Here is a 21,130-nt window from a genome sequence, read left to right as displayed (position 1 = left end):
GCTGCTTAAATCCAGGGGTGAAGGGGTTAAAAGCTTTCACTGCAATAAAGAGGGCCCGGCTTATCCCTGAGTCTATTTTTAGAATGCACACACACAAGATATGTGCACGTGCATTCATGGCGAACAAACAATCATTATTTTTGGTCTCCCGTGTTGATTCTCCTCTCTACGATTGAGCGGCTTGTCGCCATGTGTTGTGCAGCTAAAAATGGAGCGCGGGACGAGTGCGTGCATGACACAACTGCTGCCTCTTTTGTGCGGCGGTCATTGTGATACGAGCATGAGCCTCATCAAGGGTAATTTTCAAGCCGTACTGTCACGTTTGCCTGCTGTCCACTTGTGCTGACATGTTGTTTCTATGCTACACAACCACATTACGAAATTGTGGCAGATTGCAAAATGCACTTGAGCGGCGTGTTCCCACAGTGCCGCACCCTCCCTCCCTTTGCCGAACCCGGTGAACAGCGATGAGTTTCCTGCCAGCCAGGCAGTTCGTCAGTTCTGACCACCCATGTGCCACCAACTTGGCCGAACATGACCAACAATCCATCCCAGAACAAAACCAGGGGTCTCTTGTGCAACGTCTGACACCCCACATGCGTGAGCTCTGCTTTGTCCTTGTGCAAATAGGGTGCAGCACCCACCTCGTCTCACTGCACCCACCCCCCTCGAAAAACAAACACCTAATCATGGCTTTCGTGCTGGGTGGATGTCCTGGTATGCTAGGAAAACTGTTTTAATTGGTAGTAGGACAGAGACAGCAAAGAGGGAACATAAGCTAATGAAAGGAATGGGACGCATCTTTTGTCCCTGTGTCTTTTGTGCCGTCCCAGCTGAGAAACTGGATACACTGTGTTCTGCCAACGAGCTGTCAGTGGCAATTACGGTTTACACTGCTGCCTCAGAGCCCTATCCTTGTGCCTTTTGACATGGCACTCCACAGGGCTTGACAAGAAGCACGGATGTTTGGCTTGGGCATCAACCGTTATGCAAGTGGATCAAAGTATGATCTGTGCTGGGACTTGAAACATACGAACGCTTGAAAAAGTGAAGAAGAATATAACAAGTATTAAACGGTGCACCTGTTACTCTGTATGCATAGTAGCTGCAGAGCAATTGTCATCTCACATATTGTGGGTGTTTGTTGTTGTAAGGCATTAGGCCCAGCAACCAAGGCTTTACAGTTGCATCACAAATCTCCTAGCAACCAAGTGTAGCACCATCATGGATGTCCATTAAGAATGGACTGTGTGGAAATAATAAAAATAAAAATATATGAAACCTCTTTGGATAAAGAGAGAGCGTACATGAAAAGTGCCACATGCAGGTCAGGTCAATAATTCATGCATCTGTGTATTTCCTATATTTTTGCTACACAGGGTGACAATTTATCCCAGAATGCACTGGGAAAAGGTCAGGGAAGCATCCCTCACAGATCTACTTGTATGCCCAGAATGCATTTCTATGAACTTGGTCTTCAATAGCTTTGGACTTCCAATATGGCTGCAAGAAAGTGTTGCAACAGCCTTTACATAGTTTTCTGGCATAGTTTAATAATGTTGCATGGTCACTACCAGCATCCGTCATGTTGTGCACTGAAATCTTATCAAAAGATTTAGTTTATTTAAACGGCAAGAACACACCATTCAGAAGTCTCATTGTTAAAGTTGTAATTCAGCTTCACTGGTCTGTCTTATATAAATAAAATTGTGTTCTTTAATCAGGGACAAAAGGAATCAGTATAGTAGAGGGTGTTTAGTTTCCACAAACTTGTTCAAGTCCCATCAAACAAATTAAAGGTGTCAGGGTCTCTGTAGGTTTCATCCACTTCCAGTTTGCTTTGACTGTCTTCTCTTAATCAAGCTGCAGCTTACGCCCATAAATTTGCTGCTTTTTGAACAGTAGTTCTAAACTTGCACTCCTTAAATTTTGAATGAGCTAACAAATCACAGAGAGACCTTATCCAACAGTCACAGTCATATTAAATTCATAAATCTGAGCTGCAGATATAACACAGACATTACCATCACCAACACTTAAATTCTGAAGTTTATTCCCATGCATCTTAGTTTTTGTGACTTAGTGAACACATTTCTAGCTCCAACCTCTCTGCAGTTTTCCACTGGTCTGCTGACCTCATGACTTAAATAAGTTTTGGACATGCAACAGACACCCACAGTCTAATTACCAATTCCCAACTAATTTGTGATTTTATATCAAATGACTGCATTCACCAAGAAGCACAAAGAAGCACAAAGACACCACGCCAAATTACATTACCGCTGTGTTTCTACGAGTCTACAAGCATGAAATGAGGGTCAGATGGTTGTTTCCCAACTGTTCGTGGGATGCAAACTGGTGGCGGCCCACACAGGGGTCACCCATTCTCTGTTATCAGTCGCCATGACGTCAACCGGTGCCCTCGGGAAGCAAATTTGCGACCCAGAGGAAAAGGCTCTTCAAGGAGAGGCGTGTTTGATTAATCGTATTGTTCCTGTCTGGATCACCTTGCTCACTGGAGTCACCCTGGACGAAGCAGCCAGAACGGAAGTGCACTGAATGTAATGAGGCTGGAGCATCCTTCCTCTGTTTCTCTGTCACTGTCTCTCTTTGTCAACGCCACAGTAGCACAGACAGACATCTCATTCTCATTCTCCAACATAACAAAGGCCTCTGTCAACATACAGTGTGCACTCCAGGGTCAAGCTCGCCTGTCCCTCTGTGCTTTCACAAAACTACATTTAGCAATGCAGCGGACAGAGCTCTCTGTCATTTCTTTAGCTCATTACTCCTGCATCCTTCCCCCATTTACAGCACCGATCACAACATGCATGTTTTTGACGAGCGGTAGCTGCATTAGCTTGAGTTGACTGACTCTCTGCCTGAGGCTAGCCGAAGCTATTTATAGCTCTCCGTCTCCCAATGCGTGCCCAGTGGGACCGAGAAGAGAGGAGGATGGAGAGAAAGAGAGAAAGAAGGGGAGGGAGGGAAGAGGGAGCTGGAGGGAGGAGGGGGCTGCTGGGTAACTAGGCTACATTCAAGATTGATGGACCCTGTTGCCAAGGTATAGGGCACTTCTCCTCTGCAAGTGTGTGGTGCTTGTGTATGTGGTTTGTTGCTTCATTACGATGCTGTCCGTCTCAGTCGTGTACACCTGTGCTCCCTCCACGAGCGTCTCAGGTATCACCGGTGCGGTTTGGACTGAAAGCGTACGCACTTTGTGTAACTAACCACAGATAAAGACGTCCGTCCATCCCCTAATAGCCCACACTTAAGTCCCAGATGTAAAGCTGCTACCAGCGATTTGTGCAAAAACAGGCGTAGAATTACTCCAAGCCACAGGTGTCATCACACACAGATGCACCTCATTTCCATTGCAAAATGCAGCAGCGTGTGTGCCATTTGAATAGGCTCATCAAGAGATATCAACTATCATTGATGTGGATCTGTTTGTTTTGGAGAGACAGGGACGTGTGAGGCGGTGTGACCACCTGTCTGTGTTTGCAGTATTTCCTCACCTTTTACATAAAGCCTGACGCCGCGTACGTATGTGAGACCGCAGATTTGACCTGTGCACCCCCCCTCCCCGTGCCTTGCAAAAGTTTGAATCCGAATTTGAATGGCACCTGTTTTGAGGTTTGTTTTTTAAAATCACAAAACGCCAGGCAGGCAGCGATATCTGGCAGCCGCTGGTGAGAGGATTTAGGCAAATAAACCTGTGTGTGTTGAGATTCGTTTGAACAGGACCAAACGTGACGAGTCCACACCCAAGTCCTCACAGAGACTGGTGCATCGGGGGCGCAGCCATTCATGCAAGGTAGTGTGAGACGAATACACACACACATAATCAGCGTGTGATGCATCCTCCAGCTTCATGGCTAATTAAGTGTGTGTGTGTGCCTTTGCCAGTCTGGTCCAGGGAGAATTCCAGAAATAGATCACGCACAGTGAGACGCTCTACTGTTTTCGTCTCTTTTATTCCTCCAAAGGGATTTTACATGGGTTTTTATCTCCCATCCAAAGGAATAATTGCGTGTTTGTGTGCTTCAGATGTCTTTAAGCCTTGTGCACAGAATATATATGGCTCAGGTGCTTATGGGTACTAAAAATACATTCATATATCGAGAATGTGTGTGTCAGTAGTCTCAGATTTGTGTGCAGTCGCGATGCATGTCAATTCCTCCTCCCTTTTTTTTCGCCGTTTCGTTGTTTTTTCCTCCATCTTTCCATCGCCGCCTCCTCCTCCTCCTCCTCCTCCTCTCTCTCCCCTCCTTACCTCTGTCTTCCCCCTCTCCCCCGATACGTCCTCCTCCTCCTCCTCCTCTTCCTCCTCCTCCTCCTCCTCCTCCTCCTCCACCAACCCTCTCTGTCGCTCTGCTTTTTATAGCCATGTCTTCCCAGGGCTCGGCAGCTACAAAAGCCTTTTCATGTTGCCACTATAATTACAGCCTACACACTTGCACACACACACCCACGGACACGCATGCATACATACACACACACACACACACACAGGAGAGGAGCGCAGCAACACCACTGTGTCTTTGTGTCTGCATGTGCGTGCGCGTTGTGTGTGTGTGCGTGCTCCGCATGTGCTGTTATACACAAAAGGGTGAGCTATTTTTACCTCTCTCCCTCCCTCTCCTCCTCTCTCCGCTAACCCCCCCACCACCACCCCACCATCCCTCTCTGCCACTGCTGCCAGCCACATTTGCTATGCTGAGCACAGGCAGTATCAGTCGAGCCCCAACATCCCTCCTCTCGCACACTGAACTCACACACAAGCACACACGAGCCGATGAAGGCTGCTCCCTCGGCATCCCTCCGATCTCCAGCGTATGTTAGAGCACCTCCGCAGCCAAGCGTCTCCGCAAAAAAATCACAGCCATGGATCAGGCGGTCGCTCAGGTGGCAGTAGCGGCGCCGCGGCATGCACTCGCCGCCGTGCAGATGACCTGAAGCCCGCTCTTCTTGGACTTAACTGCCTGGTTAGCAGGTTTGTTGCTGGAAGCCTGTCTCAATGTTGCGGACCATATTTGAAGCGGAGTGTTCTCTCTCTCCCACAGAGGGGATCCTGGGAAAGGAGCAGCCGCTGGAGGTTCTGAAGACATCGGCGCTCAACCACATCCCAACAGGTTGGTCTGTGTGTGTCTGTGTGTGTTTGTTTGGACGTGTGTTTGTGTGTGTGCATGCATGAGCTTCTATAAACCAAAGCCTGTGTGAGTGCACCTACGTGATTTCACTATTAACCACATCCTGTGCGACTTTGCATGCATAGGTGTTCTTCCTTGGATGTGTCCAGTTGCCGTCCAATTATAATTTAATTGTTTTTGAAATGACCTCACTTCAAACTGCTCTTTTGCAGCAGCAAAAGTAAAACATGCTTTATGCAATTGATAGTTTATAGGTTTCTAGAAGTCTTGAGTTTAGTCCATGCTGGCCCGTTTGTTCAGTTTATGCACTTATCTCACAGTGCCATTTTGTTGAATGGGAATCCAGCGCCCTGAACGTAGACGCTCTGTTTGTGAGCTTATGTGAAACTGTTGTTGGATGTCTCAAGAGGAACGGCTTCCAAAAATACACAGCAGAGCAAGCTACTGTGCATCTCGGTGATGCGTTCGCTGCAAGTTCCTGACACAGTTAAACAGTCCCAAAACAAATCAGAGCTTTTTTTTTTTTTTTTTTTGAGCTGCCTCTTGGGCATTGAAAATATTGAGAAAATGGGTTTTCGTCTCTGAATCCCCAACTGCTGCAAGTATTGTCTCTTGTGTTAGAGCACAATCAAAACATCACCAAGTCCTGTTCTGTATTTACAGCAGCTTCCTCTATCTCCAGTGAAAATGGAGATACAAATCATAGGGAAAGAGGAAGAGGAAGGAGCAGAGATGAAGCAGCACAGAGGGAGGTGAGAGTATAGAAATGAAAGGGGCAGATGGAAGATGAGGTAATCTGAAGGAGAAATGAGTCTGAAGTAATATATGCATAATGCATTATCTGATTTCATAATGGGGGAGCTTAAATGGTTCATTTTATACCACAGAGAACAATTTGGATTTTCCCCTTAAAAAATAATGAAAATAGTAAAAGGATGATTCATAATTTACTCCCTATGCTGCTCTGTAGAGTTGTATGATTTCACAGAGCAGCACTAAGCAGGTAGGTGCAGTCAGCTCAGCCAGCCTGTTGCTGTAGGAGGACAAAAAAAAAACGAAAAAACAACTAAGTTTCATCTTTACTTTGACCCAGCACATCTCTCTCTTGTCCTAAACCTTCACAGGCTTCACACGTTCTCTCATGTTGTTGTTGGGGTTATTTTCTGCGTGCCTCCGGCTAGGCTGATAAAATATTGAAATTCACTGGAGTGACTTCATCACATATTCTCGAAATCTGTTGTCTTGGATACGGAGCTGCCGGGGCCTCCACGTTGGTAGCGTGTGTGTGACCCGCGCCGTTTGGATCTGCCTCCTCGCAGGATGAGGAGAGTGCACCTGTCTAAGAGCATTTGCGGTGCACTCTCCGACGCAGCCTGGAGTATTTTTCTCATAGAAAATGCGAAATGGTGTTGTTATATTGTTAAAGTCCTGAAAGCTTTGTCGTCTAACCTGAGTGTAATCAGATGCTGGTGGATGCACTGAAGCAGACACTAGCAGTGCTTTTTTTTTTTTTTTTTAAAGGATGCAAAGCAGTGGTTGTTGCACCTGCAGGTCAAGTTACATGACTCAAAGTAAACTCCTGTGTGTTGGGTTCACTCAAAGCAGCACTGCCTGTTTTAAAGTGAACTTCAACTTTTGTTGTGATTCAATCAACTTTTGTTGTGATTCATGTCACCAATAATTTGACCTCATGCCAGAAGCTTAAATTATAGCTGAAACAATAAATATATCAGATAGAAAATTAATCAGCAACTATTCTGTTAATTGAATAATCTTTAAAGTCATTCTCCAGTTCCGGCTTCTTATCTGTGACGACTTCCTGTTTTCCTTGTCTTATGTAATCATAAACAAAGTATTTTTGGGTTGTGACAAGTCAAGCTATTGCAAGATGTCAACATGGGTTTTAGGAAGTCTCGGACATGTTTTGCTATTTTCCAAGCAAACGATTAATCGATTGATTGAGAAAATAGCTGGCAGATTAACTAATAAAGAGAATAATGGTTAGTTGCAGCCCCTGCCTAAATAGATATTTCTATTTGACATAGTGCAGAAATGTTTAGTTGGAAAATTGTTGGTGGACTAACAATCAAAAATGAATCAACAACCATTTTGGTTTAAAAAAAAAAAAGTATGTCATTGTAAATGGAATATTTCAATATTTTGGACTGTTATCAGACAGAACAAGCAGTTTTTCACTATTTTCTTTCTTAAAAAAATAGTTCTCTGTATTGAATTTTCCAAGTTATCTACAAAATAAAACCTTAACAGAAAAAGATGTAAAAGTATGTCTGCAATCTGAAAAACCAGCTCTCCTACTACAACAAAACATTACAAAATTACAAAATAAGAGTAAGGAAATAATATGTTGATACAGTTGATCCAGCTCTTATCTTACACATACAGGCAGATATGAGGCATTGTTAGTGTTGCAATTTTTTCATCTTAATTTTTCTAGGAATTGAAAACTGCCGTTATTATTAATTATGAACAGATTGGTTGATCTATACTCTATAATATATACTGAGGATGTTATCACTGCTTTGCATAAAAAGTGTTCATTATCCGTGATATCAGGATTGACCCAGGCAGTGATACGTGACACAAGTCCTGGTCCAGCGTCCTGCATCCTGAGATGCACGTACTGCACCTCACCCTTGACACGTCGTCCCCCTATGTGTCTCGTGTGTTATGTCTCTGCCCCACATTCACCCATCTCCTTCCTCTTAAGCTGCGATGCTGCAGACCGCTCTATGATGTCATTGAGACCGCGACAAGCCTGAGCTTGCTTTTGGCAGAAAGAAGACTCGCTGCACCTCGACACTTCCCTCCGTCACACCCTCCCTGTACCTTTCCTTCTCCTGTCAGAACTACGTCTTGTTTTTTTTGTTTTTTTTTGTTTTGTTTTTTTAAAGAGGTCACCGTGCCATTTTGGAGCGAGATTACAATCAGTCCTTGCCTATAACCAAGAAGAGTCTTATCGTCTTCAAGAGTTTGAGCATCTATGGAGACAAAATTCAGAGCAGCTGAGAGAGTCGTAAGGTAGGCTGATGTTCACCCAACCCACCCTCTGAGACCAATCCGCAAGCCGACTGCTGCGTTTTTCTACCATCAACAGATGTGCTACTTGTTGCCTCTCATCTCGCCCTGCTGCTAAATTCACTGTGAAAACCTTTACAGAATATTTCCTCCTTCGTTTTTTAAAAAAAAGATCTCAGGCACATTTCACTAAGGCCAGTCTAAACAGCTCTGCTCGGCTCAGTATGACATCTATTAAGCCTAACGAGTGTGGAGCTCAGGCAGTCAGACCGTGGGATATACACTCGGTGAACCGAGTCTCAAATCAGAGACGCCAGTCCTCTGCATTGTCTGGTATAAATAGATCTGCAATTGGAGCCAGAAGAGTTGTTGAGGGTGCCCAAGGGGATGTAAACAGATTGTGATTTGTTGCGGGGAGATGGAGGGAAGAAAGGTGGGAGGGAGCTACTGAGTGGAGAAGGACGCTGAGAAGGGCTGGAGGATAGGGCGAGAAGAAGGAGAATGGAGGGTAGAGACACCGGGAACCTGCTGAAAGAGAAGGTGGTGAAGCGGTTCACAGGAGAGAAAATAGTTCCATGTTGGAATAACCTGTAGTAATGCCATGAAAGGACAGTCCTACGGACACTTCTGCTCTGACATGTTTAGATTATGCCACCGTGGAGATTCCCCCTCATGCTTAAAAAATGTTCCGTATCAAACTTGAGGAAACTGTAAATGCTCAAAGGAAAGAAGAGAACAGGGAAAGAAATGCAAGGTCTTTACTCTTTGACGTCTGTGCTGAATCAGGCCTCAGATGCTAGAGAAAAACTTCCTTTAGAGAAAACACCACTAGAATTGGAATGAAATCTTCGCTCTTGTCAAACTTGCGCTGATCCAGGTGAAGTTGGCAGTTGTGTAAGAGACCCGGAAGCTCCTCTGCTCTCGCCCGAGACGGCACGTTGGTCTTTGTTTTGCTTTTCTCCGATTGCCCCATATTGTCCTCTATCAGTCACACATCAGTAAACTGAGGTACGTGTTTGACGTCACTGCTTGTATACAAAGATGTGCTGATATCAGAGTTTATCTTAGTCCAGTGGCAGCCAACATAGTCTGATGGGTTTCTCATTGGCCATCAATGCTCTTTAATACCTGCCTGTATGTGCACCACCGTGCATGTTTCTGGTCAGTTATGTGTTTGTAATGAACTGTTGTGCATTTTATTGAGCTTGACCTGTTACAGGGCTGCAACTAATTAATAATTTTACCAATTTCTCATAAAGTGATTGGTCTGAAAATGTCTCAAAGTGACATTCAGATGCTTAAATGTGTCCAACCGACAGTCCAAAACCAAAAGACATTCAGTTTACTATCATTTAAGGCAAGAAAAATCATCAGAAAATCATCCCTTTTGAGAATTGTCAATCAACTAATGAATGAACCAAGTTGCTATTTCAGCTCTAACTTGATATAGATCCAAAATGCAGATAACCTACTATTGCCAAAGACTTTCTTGAAATCTATACAGCAAAAGATTGTAACTGTAAAAGTTTGCAGGATTAGAAGTTTTTAGAAGTTAAGTTTTTTTTTAATTTTATTTGCACACACATATACAGCAGCATAAAACCAGATGATATACATAAAAACAGATGTGACAGGAGAAGGTGAGAAAAGGGATTAAAAAAAAGGCTAAACTTATAAATACAACATGAAAATACAAAAAGAAGGCAATAAAAACGCAAAGGGAACAGAAGAGTTCAAATCAGCAGACAATAATCACAGGCAATAAAAAGAAAAAGATACATATGCAAATGTAGAAACCTCCTTGACCCTTAACACGTCCATCCAATTGTGCACATGCATGCACACACATAAACAATTACACAGAACGTCTGTGAATTAAAAGCAGCAAGCTGTCCAAATAAGAGCCCTGTACAGGACTTGGATAAAACAGCAAAGACGACAATGAATCAGGACATTAATGTGTTTAAAAAGTAACAATAGCAAGTAATAATCCTTAATACTAAATACTTAATACTAATGGCTAATTAACATTATGATCCCCCAGAATTTAAACATCCGAGGAGCCTCCCTGCGGGGAAAGTCCTTACTCGGCTTCACCTGAAACCATTTTGTGGTTTTATTTGTTTGGGAGATGCTGGCAAATTCCAGGCCAGGAATTTGAGCACACAGTATTAAACCGCACGAGAGAAAGAGAGCGAGAGAGAGGGAGAGAGAGAGAGAGAGGTGGTTATTATGCTGTAAGTAGAGGAGGGAGGAGGGGGGGCATGCAGCCGAATGGGACGTCTGCAAGTGAGTTGGAGAAGGAGGCAGAGACATTTGAAGCACTACAAACCGGCGTGGAGGGTTTTCCTTGGCTTTAGAAGCAAGGAAAGCAGGTCGAGCGGGGAAAAGAGCAGAGAGGGTAAGGAGAGGGAGAGACAGAGCGAGTGAGAGAGTGTGCTGTGTGTGTGTGCGTGTGTGTGTGACGTTGGTTCCTGGAAAAGCAGAGGGCTGCAGAATAAACAGGCTGCATGCCTGAGACTGCCCTGTGATGTCACCACTGGGCAAACGAGGGACGAGGGGAGGAGAGAGAAAGGAGTAGAGAGCGAGAGCGAGAGAGAGAGAGAGAGGGAGGGAAGGAGAGAAAGAGAGAGAGACGCCCATCAGGTTAAAACAGGAGAGGGGATGAACGAACAGCCAAAAGTGACGGAGGTGGAGAGCAAGAAGAGAAGTCAGATGAACAAGAAAGGGAGCATACTGTCATTCCCTGGAAGAGACTGAAGGAAGAAGGGAGGAGGAGGAGGTGCAGTGATAAGGAGGAGAGGACGAGGAGAGAAGGCTGCTGAAAAAAAGGAAGAGGAGGAGGAGGAGAGCACTGATGGGTAACGACAGCACACATTCCCACCTCTTTCTCTCTCTTTGTATCTCCCTCTTTTGTGTGGTGAGCAATTAGCGCTGCCGGTGTGACAGAGATGCCATATGAGGTGTGTTTCTGCATTTGCGTGTGTCACTATCAATAAGTGTGTGAGGTTTGTTTGTGTTTGTGTCAGGGACTCAATATCTGTGGAGGAACATTTTGTACAAGGGGAGTGTGTGTGCACGCGTTTGTGTGTATGAGTTATGGATTTGCGTTAGCCAAGATTGGAGCCGCAGTGCTTTGACAAGTGCAGTTTTCAGTCATAATCACATCCCTCCTCTCCTGTCTTTCTTTCTTTCCACTGCTAATATAGAAATTAGCTCGCTCCAGTGTTAGTGAAATTGAAGATTATATAAAAAAAAGGGCAAAAACATTGAAAATTAAGCCTTTTATCACCTGGATGTCACTGGTTACAGTGTATGTTTACCTTTGACGTCAGTTTGCAACTGACCCTGAAGACTTAATATGGAGTCTCCACTGCTTTCAGCCAAGACTCCTTAATAGTCAGGAAGACATTGACTCAGGTTCTCACCCTGAAGTGGCTCAAACACATCCAGATAAAACCATGACATAACTACAAGAACTTTTTTGGCAAAACAAAGAAGAGCAACGTCCAAAAATTGAAACATCACTGTAAATAAGAAGTTTCGATTCGTTTTCAGATCCGACGGAAATTCACTGACGCAAATACAGACTGATTCACGATTGGAGGAGTTAGTCTTTTCCTAACAAGCCCTCTCTCTCTCCTTCTCTTCTCATCTCATCAGCTGGCACACCGTTACCGTTGTCGCTTGTCTGAAATGAAAAAGGCCAGAAAATGTCCCAAAAAAATGAGTGCGTAGCTGCATTTAATTAAATATCGAGAACCTTGTTAGACCGATTCAAAAATGGCAAAAATCTTGTAGCTCCTTTTCTCTGAGAGAGATTGACAGTGGAAGAAAGGAGACTGAGGTAAAAAGGGGAATGAACGAAGAAGGCTTATGATGGGGAAATGTCAAACCTCGCGTCCTGCGGCTCGAAACAAATAAGACTAATTTCCACTTTGGACGGGTTGTAAGCAGATTACTGACTCATATGTTGTTGTCATCCCACTCATGACAGCAGTCCTTAAGGACCTGTTGCATGTTGTTGCTCTGTTCTCCCGTGGCATGGATGACAATTGGTGCAAGGGTGCGTTTCACCTGCAGCACGAAAACACAAAAGAGGAAGTGGAACAGCGCCAAACAATAAGGGATAATGTGGCTGCCGTTAGTCTGCACAAAGAATGATGTGCAGAAGACGAAGGAAAAAAAAAAAAGCTCTTTCCAAGCTTCTTCTATGAGTGCTTTATGGCTTTATTTTTCAAACGTGGCACATCTGAGAGAGTGATGTATCGTTGATCAAATCTGGAGAGAGTGCGTCTCTTTTGGGGCCTGACAAATGCCGGATATTTGGTTCCCGTCTCGAAAGTTAAAGTAGAAATGAAAATATATCAGCAGTGCTCCAATAATGATGCTTCTAGGAAGAGAAATACGTCTGATTCTTGTCTGACACCCCTCAAATCAGTCAGTTGCAGTGGGCCTGAGTAGCTGTTTGACAAGTAAAGTGTATTTATGATCACCGGAGCCTTCTTAAAGGTTTTTTCACACTTCACTTTATGTGATTTTGTTCAAGGCCTGAGTGCAACTCTGACAACCTAAAAATAATCATGAGATATCTCTCTCTGGGTTTTAGCCGTCTGCGGCTCAAGTGTAAATTCACCACTTGATAATACTCGCAATGCATTTCCTCATGTAAGTGGCTGCATAAGTGTATCTGTGCGTTCGTTTGTGGCTCTGTAACCCTGCTATTAAGTGTGCAGAGTGGTGGCGTGTTTGCCTCTTTATTAACACAAAGTTCCAGGCAAGTATCTCTGGCTCTTGCTGCACTCTCAGTAAACATGTAGGTAAATAATCAGCCAATCGACTCCTATTTATTCAGATTTAATGGGGAGGAAGCTGCGTGATTGGAAGGCTTCCTGTGCAGTGATTTGTGGGTGGCTGGTCCGACTCAAGGCCTGCACCTCGCCGGGTCAATGCAATCTTTGTCAACTGTTGCCGGGCTTCATTTGTAACTGCAGCATCAGTCATAGGTAGAATGTATGCAGCAGTTTGTTTTTTTTCTTCTTGGTGTATACAGAGGAGATGAGGAAAAAAGGCGTCAATGCTCTGTTATCACTTCTTTCACAAGGAGGTCAAAGGTTGGGGTTAGCTGCTGAAAAACACTGGTATGCTTTCAAAAAGCAAAGATAGTCACCAACATTGGGACTTACTGCTGCTGCTGTGAGCACAAAACCACCTTTAAGTATAAGCTAATACAGAGAACTGATTGATTACTTTTGACAGATATTAAAGATCCAGACCTTTTGTTTGGGACCGCTGGTCAAATAACAATCAATACTTCTCAATTACAGGCATCTATCATCTCACACATGGCTATAAAGGTTTTTTTTTTATTATTGAGTGAAACTCTACTAATTTGATTTATCACCCTGCTATATGATATTCATGGTTTAGGTGAGCCTGTTGGTTGAGTTTTGATTTGAAAGCACATTTTCAGTAATTTCACTACATGTCATGTTTCTAAATGTGCAATGTTGTAATTCTTTCACTGGTATTACAGAAAAGCTTTAGAAAATAAATCACAAAGCTGTGAATCACTGTCAAAACCACTTGGTGCCTCAGAATTGGCTTTTTTTCACCTTTTATTTTTAATCCTCTAATTCTGTATCTCTGAGCAGGTACACACATTAAATAACAGTTTGAAGAGCTTTGATTTAACCCCTTTCAGCTGCACAGTGTCTCCCCTTGCAGTTTTACTAACTGTGCAAACACCAGTGTGCCATGGAGGATCAATGTGACGCACATGGACGTGTTGCAGTGATTTCCTTTGGCCTTGCACCTTGTTTTCATCCTTGTTTTTGCATCTAAATGTAGCTGAACATAGGAGATTTAGCTCTTTGATCACCAGTTGATCAAATAAGTCACTAAATTTCTAAAAAAATGTGATGATTATCTGTCCTTCAGTATTTTAAAAAGCTGTGTTGAGGTGACAGTAATGAAATTCTGAGTTTTCTTCACTTTGACGTCTGTCGAACCAAGAATCAACTTGCTGCCGTTGAGTTGACATGACCACCTGTCAGGATCAAACCATTTAAACTAACAAGATGAAAAGGACCCAAGCACCTTCCACAAACTGTCCCGTGTGATTAAAACCTCCATTCAAACGTCTTTCTTCCTCTCTCTCAGTGGACATCAACTCGGCGCTGCCCCTGCGTCTCCCTCCGGCCGCCATCCCCATGGACCTGCGTGTGGACCATCACCAGCAACAGCAGCAGCAGCAGGTGTCCTCGCTCTCCCCGCCCGGTCAGCAGTCGCCCGGCCCCCTCGGAGGCACGGGCCAGGCCGGCGGGGGCGTGGTGGCGGCCTCGGTGCGCGAGCAGCAGCTGCAGCAGGAGCTGCTGGCCCTGAAGCAGAAGCAGCAGATCCAGCGGCAGATCCTCATCGCAGAGTTCCAGCGGCAGCACGAGCAGCTGTCCCGCCAGCACGAGGCTCAGCTCCAGGAACACATTAAGGTATCTCACTTATAACTCTGAAGGGTTAGGTTAGGTAAGGTTGTTCAAACTCAAATTATTCCTGTGACCAGACTCCTCAAATATATCATTAACCATTAAAGCTGCAACAAATACAATTAAAGCTGTGCAAAAGAACAAGAGTACAATTTTATTTAAGTCCTCCAAGAAACAACAATCTATAATCAGCCCAGGAGGAGACTTGTCTCCCAAACCTATTTAAAATTTTACTAAACAAAGCAGACACAGCTCTTAATTTAGCCTCGGCCAAAGGATTCTTCATTAACAGACTAAACTCAGAGCAGCTCCGTCAGCTTCACATCCTTCACATCGCTTCGTTCTGAGCAGAGAACAACGAGCCATTTTATTTACCTCAGGGATGGATAACAGCACTTTAAGGATATGTTTAGATTCAGAGAAAAGTGTGAAACTCGGACTTTTGTAACACTGCTGGTGTTGCATAACTAAACCTCTGTGCACCAGACCTCTTGTAGCCTCACTTTAAACATGAGCATCCAGGAACACATAAGAAGCAGGAAAACGGAGGGACAGCGGATCGTATTTGCTTTTCAGAGAATAAACTTTGAGTCTTTACGTGTCGAACAGTACGTGACATATAACAGATCGAGCTCGGATCTCGCGCCCGTACCGTAGTGACCTGGAAATACAAAGTGAATCTAGATCAGCACGCCCACACTCTGAAGCTTTAATACATCGGGGCCCATGAGAGCAGCGCAGCGCTCCTGTGGGGCTGAAATGTCATATAAAAATATTCCAGTGTTTGTTCTTTTTCGCTGTAACATGAATTGTAACACACATCTGAACGACTTCATTCTTCAGAATAAAGGTGATGGAGGGAGCCGGAGATTCACTAATGATTTTTAGTTCTCATGTGTAAGTTGGTTCAAAGAGGAGGTCTGTCTTTCCTCACTTTTTCTTTTCTTCATTTTTTCACTCTCTGTCTTCCTTGTCTTCGTCTGTCCTTCTTTCTTCTTTTTCTTTTTTCTTCTTTCTCTTCTCTCCTTTCTTCCTCCTTTTCTTATATCCTGTCGCACCTTTTTATCTTTTTTCCTTTCCTGCTTCTTCCCTCCCTTCCTTCCTTATGTCCTTATGACTTCCTTCTGTTCCTTCTTAGCTCTCTCCCTCTCTCCATTATTTCTTCTTTTCCCCCTCCATGTTCTTTCCTTACTTCCTTCTCTTCTCTTCTCTTCTCTTCTCTTCTCTTCTCTTCTCTTCTCTTCTCTTCTCTTCTCTTCTCTTCTCTTCCTTTCTTTCTTTCTTTCTTTCTTTCTTTCTTTCTTTGTCAGTGTCTTCTTGTCTGTTTGTTATCATTAGTCTTTTCCTTCTTCATCTCTTCCTTCCTGTCTTTGCCCCTTCCTTCCTTCCACCCTTCTTTCCTTCCATCCTTCCTTCCTGTCTCATTTCCTCTCTTCCTGTCTTTGTGTTGTCTTTTTCCTTCCACCTCAGGGTGTTTGTTTGACACCTCTGTTAGCACCTCTGAAGAGCATCTGTCGTAAATCAAAATCTATACAGGAAATAATTGCGGATGCTTCTGGTCTGACACACTCCTGCAGGTGAACAGTATTAAGACTCGTTGTTTGCTGCTTTTCCTCTTGTGCGATTGTTGTTGTTTCCACTGTCGGGTCGTTTTGTGATGCTGAGGGATGAAGGATGCTGTCTGCGGGGCTGTCTGGCCTGTGGTGGGGCTGCAGGACCACTCAGGTGGAGGCCAGTGACGCACAGCCTGAGCAGGGAGGCCTGGCCTCAATCAGCCCCATTCACAGCCCCTGTGTACACACACACACACGCATTAAAACATACACATCCTCTCAAATGTCAGCAAACACACTGTCACACATGCCCAGTTTGATTCCACATTAGGGGCAGCAACACTTGCACATTCAAATATCTGCACACACACTTTTTTTTTTGCATGTTAACAACAGGAAGCTCATGAAGTGAGAGATATCCTGATGCTCTTGAGAGGATTAGTCAAAAAGGAAAAAGGGAAAGTTTGTGTGTAGATCTCTGGTCTATTGAGCCACAGGGATTTTGGGTGTGTGTGTCTGTGTGTGTGTGGGTGGGGAGGTTACTTTGAGCCTTCCCACCTACTCAATCCCCGATCCCTAACCTTGATTGAAAGGCAAAAAAAAAAAAAAGGATTGAGGCTTCAGGCTGGAAGTGGGCCAGCCACAGAGCCGATGGTGCTTTTCTCACGCCTCACCTTCCTCTCACCTTCAGCCACTAATTTATTCACAGACTCGTCTCAAACATTTGATTCACCCTCACGGCAAACACAAGCGCATGTCCCGGCTACTGAGTGTCTATTTACAGGGTTTTAAAACGCCATCAGAAGTTGATTACCTGCAGTTACAGTAACTGATCAAATATTGCCATTGGGTGTGCGATGGTGAGGGGGTGAGGAGGGCCGCGTGTCGATTCCTTGGCACGTCAGAGAGAGGTCATTATGTGGCTGGCTGAGTGAAAACACAGACAGCTTGCCTATTTATTGTATATTACAGAGACATTAAAGAGTAATTGAGACTCTTGATTCGGTGCCTCAGGTCCTCCAAATGCATTAAAGCTCCAAAGATGGTGAAAGCATGTTTCACTGGGCATTTAACTGATGCTCTCACCCTCAGTGACTCACACTGAGTTCTGGGTCTCATTCAAGGACACTTCAGTGGATTTTATTTTTTATTTTCACTTTTATTTTTGACCTTTTGGTGACAGGACAAACCATCAAGTGTGTTTCTTCAGTACAAAGGCCTGAGGATGGAAGATCTTCACATTTAAAGCATTTAACAGATGCTCGTCTCTCTCTTTTCTGGAGTGACGAGGATGTGAGCAGATTGGATTGTGTGTCTTGCTAAAGCCTCATCCCCAGTTAAAGAGTTTATATTTATTTAAAAGCTTAAGCTTGTGGCCTCAGGTTTTTATAGTATTGCAATGGTTTGATTTTATTGCTTGAAACACCTGTTGGACTTAATTATTCCTGACGGTGACTGAAGCAGACCAGGAGTGGAATGTAAAGCACCTGCTCAAGGATGAGAAATGAATGAGTTGATTGCATTTATAAGGGAAAACAAAAGTGCCCTTTGTCGGGTGATGGTATCTTATGTTCCAGCTAATAGAGCTTAAGAAGTGGTTTGCAAAAACTTTTAAAATGCACTCGACTCTGTCAGGAACGTGCAGTTGGAAGTATTTATCAGGCGGTCATCTTCCTCACAGTCTGTCTGAATGCATACAAGGCTGCGAGCATCAGACGTTACTGACGTGATCCTGATGTTTCCTCCCACAGCAGCAGCAGGAGCTGCTGGCATTGAAGCACCAGCAGGAGCTGCTGGAGCACCAGAGGAAGATGGAGAACCATCGTCTGGAGCAGGAGCTGGAGAAACAGCAGAGGGAGCAGAAACTGCTGCTGCTGAAGAACAAGGAGAGAGGACAAGAGAGTAAGTTAAATATCAAACCTGTTTTCTTCTCACTTATGAGAGAACTTACTCAAGTCCAAATATGACCTGAAAACACATTTATGGCTGAAATTTAACATCTTAAAAATGCTACATACAGAGCAGCATGAAAGAAAATCGGAATAGCATCCACTTTCACTCTTGTGCACAGAAATCTAGACACTTGTAAGTTCCACTGTGACTGTTAAACATCAGGTTTTAAATCTGAAACTGCTTCTTCATGTGAATATTTTTGGGACCCCCGGACACTGCTGATGATAGACAAAAATGTTAGCTTCCTGTCTTGACAATCAGCCTGTTTGGTTGCATGTTTGCATGGGGTCTGAACAGCTCCAAGTCTAGAAACAGCCGTTGAGATCAGGATTCACAGAGTGTGTTTCTGTGCATGCAAACGTGTGTGTGTGTGTGTGTGTGTGTGTTTGCATGTCTGTGTATTTCCATTTTACTTGGAGAACCTGTGTATTTACTGTGGTGAGTTGTATTAGCCGGTGGCCTTGGCGGTGGCTAAGCTGAGTTATTACCGCTGCCTGCTGGATGTCTCTCAACAGTTCATTGAAAGAGAGTGGACAGGAGTCCTTGAGAGCAGTTTACACACTATATGGAAAGTGGTTACAGATCGAGGCTGCCTCCGTGCAGTCCGGTGAATGTGTGTGAGAGAGAGGCAGAGAGGGATTTCATCTCATGTGTACATGCGCAGTCTCTTGCATGGTTTTCATGTCTTTTTCCTGTGTTCTGGTCCCACTCCTCTGGTTGTGATGATCCAGCTCCAGGCCTTTCAGAAAGCCTAAGATTCATTATGGGATGAGGGTATAGCTGCAACAAATAATTACTTTCAATATCAATTAATTATTAATTGTTTCAGGACATAGTGAATCATCATAATTTCCTAAAGCCTGAAGGTGACATCTTGAAACTGCTTTTGTCGCCCAAAACCCAAATGTATTTGATTTACCATTATATAAAACAAGAAGATGTTTGGTCAAAATCGTTGAAGATTGATTTTCTGCCAGTCGACTAATTGATTAATTGACTAATCGTTCATGCTCCAGCAGTGGACATCATCATGTGCTGCACTTGTAAGAATTTAGATTCAACAAATCAACTTTAAATGGACTCTACGTCTTACTTTTGAGTCATTTCCATAATTAGTCGTCTCAAACTGCAAGATTATGGTAGAATCAGTGCATGCTGGGACAAGCAGGTGGCCCAGACATTTCATGTGTAATCGTAAATGTTGAATCCAGACAGGGACATATCATCCTGTAGCTCTGGCCTTTCATGTCCTGCTGTCTATGATGTAATAATGGAAAAAATGCCTCAAAAAAAAGATCTATGTTTCTCTCAAATTATTAAAAACCTCTTAAACCTGACTGAACCGCTGGTGGGTCATTACAGATCCATGCAGTGCAGCCAAACTGAGTGGAAATCAAAGGCAAATGTTCACTAAAATACCAAACATGTCAATTAAGCATTTTGGGGGGACTGTGTCTAAAAATATACATAAAATAATAATCTAGAAGATTTCCATTTGAACATCATGCAACCTCAATGAATAGTTGGACCAAGGTAAATATATGCAGGACATGATAAACAGTCAGACACAGAGGAACAGCAGGATTTGTTTCAAACTGAAAGAAAAATAAAAAGGGGAAACTGACTGCTAAGATAAAAATGAATCGTTTTTGGTATAATTGTGGCAAGACATTTTAATCTTTGCTGCAGACTACAACATAACATGTGCCAGCTTGGCCTATTTTTCACACTCCGGCGCAGACTTTCTACAAGGTCTTCATAATCACTTGATGCGGCCAATTTGTGATGCTAGTTGGAAATTTTTCTCCCAGCTTATAACAGAACAAACGTTCACTCTCAATATAATAATGTTGTTATATTTCCTTATCAGGTGCCGTAGCCAGTACGGAGGTGAAGATGCGTCTCCAGGAGTTCGTCCTGAACAAGAAGAAGGCGCTGGCCCAGCGGAGCCTCAACCAGGGAGGCCTCCCCAACGACGCTCCCTACTGGTACCGGTGAGGAACAGAGTCAGACAAGTGGAATAGCTGCATATAGCTCTACGTGGCGATCACAGGATGCAGCTAACCCAGCCAGTGTTATGTGTTATACAGTAAAGCAGAGACCTGATGGCCTGTTTTGACATCATCACCTGTCTCACATGGAAAAATCTATATCAACTCTGGCAGTTTGCGAGATGGAAAACAATTAAATATAAGTTTGGAGGGTATATCTCCCTCTGACAGCAGATGAATAATGTATTGGACTGTGTCTTAATCCATCAGCAAGCTTCCCCTCTCCCTCACCTGCCACACTATATGAGCCTGACTGAGAGATGGAACAAGCAGGGTTGTAAAACAAAGATGGGACTACACGTGCACGCTCACACACATACAGTACACGTGAGAGCAGGATATTGGAACCTGATGATAGGGGCTCTTACACTGAAGGCTTGGCCTTGAATGTTTATTGTAGCATCTCTGGAGCCCTTTGCAGGTGTGTACACTTGCTGTTTCCTCTTTGCTGTGGTAGTCGCCCGTCACATACATTCACTGTCTGTAGGGTAACCGACACGGTCCTGCAAACCTAAGAATTCATTATGCAAATTAAAATGTCAACTTTTGTTTTTTAATTAACAAACAAAAATAATCCATCACAAGTAAAGGTCCTGCATTCAAAATATTACTAAAGTAAAAGTACAGAAATATTATCAGTGAGAGTAGAAGTACTCATTATTTCATGATGTTATACTGTAAACTGTATATTCTAGTATTATTATTACAGATATATTAATATGTGAGCAGCATTTTGTTGGAGGTGGCTGTGGTGCTACTTGAACAGCTAGTTTAAAAATCAGAACTGCAGTATTATGAAGCCATTTTTGTCTCTAGCGGGGTCCTAAATGTTATTTTTAATTGAAACAACCTTCTTTAAAAAAACAAGAAAGAACAACAGCATGAGAAGCAGAGTTAGAATT

General features: G+C 43.6%; 1 protein-coding gene across 6 annotated transcripts in view; it reads left to right on the top strand.

Moving 5' to 3' along the window:
* The window catches only part of LOC139609369 (histone deacetylase 4-like), a 63,176-nt gene that overhangs the window by 18,363 nt on the left and 23,683 nt on the right, over window positions 1-21,130 (top strand). For 3 of the 6 annotated variants that reach the window (XM_071463801.1, XM_071463802.1, XM_071463803.1), the window contains 4 exons: window positions 5,067-5,135; window positions 14,352-14,677; window positions 17,976-18,126; window positions 20,048-20,171. In XM_071463801.1, the coding sequence (XP_071319902.1) occupies window positions 5,067-5,135; window positions 14,352-14,677; window positions 17,976-18,126; window positions 20,048-20,171 (670 nt within the window). Of the gene's footprint in view, window positions 1-3,033; window positions 3,818-5,066; window positions 5,136-5,821; window positions 5,906-10,468; window positions 11,051-14,351; window positions 14,678-17,975; window positions 18,127-20,047; window positions 20,172-21,130 lie in introns of those variants that run through there. The other 3 variants (XM_071463804.1, XM_071463806.1, XM_071463805.1) reach the window with 3 other exon arrangements.

This window comes from Trachinotus anak, unplaced genomic scaffold, assembly GCF_046630095.1.
Source record: "Trachinotus anak isolate AG129_WGS33_773 ecotype Australia unplaced genomic scaffold, CSIRO_AGI_Tana_v1 ptg000026l, whole genome shotgun sequence".
NCBI lineage: Eukaryota > Metazoa > Chordata > Actinopteri > Carangiformes > Carangidae > Trachinotus > Trachinotus anak.
This window is presented reverse-complemented; position numbering and strand designations above follow the sequence as displayed.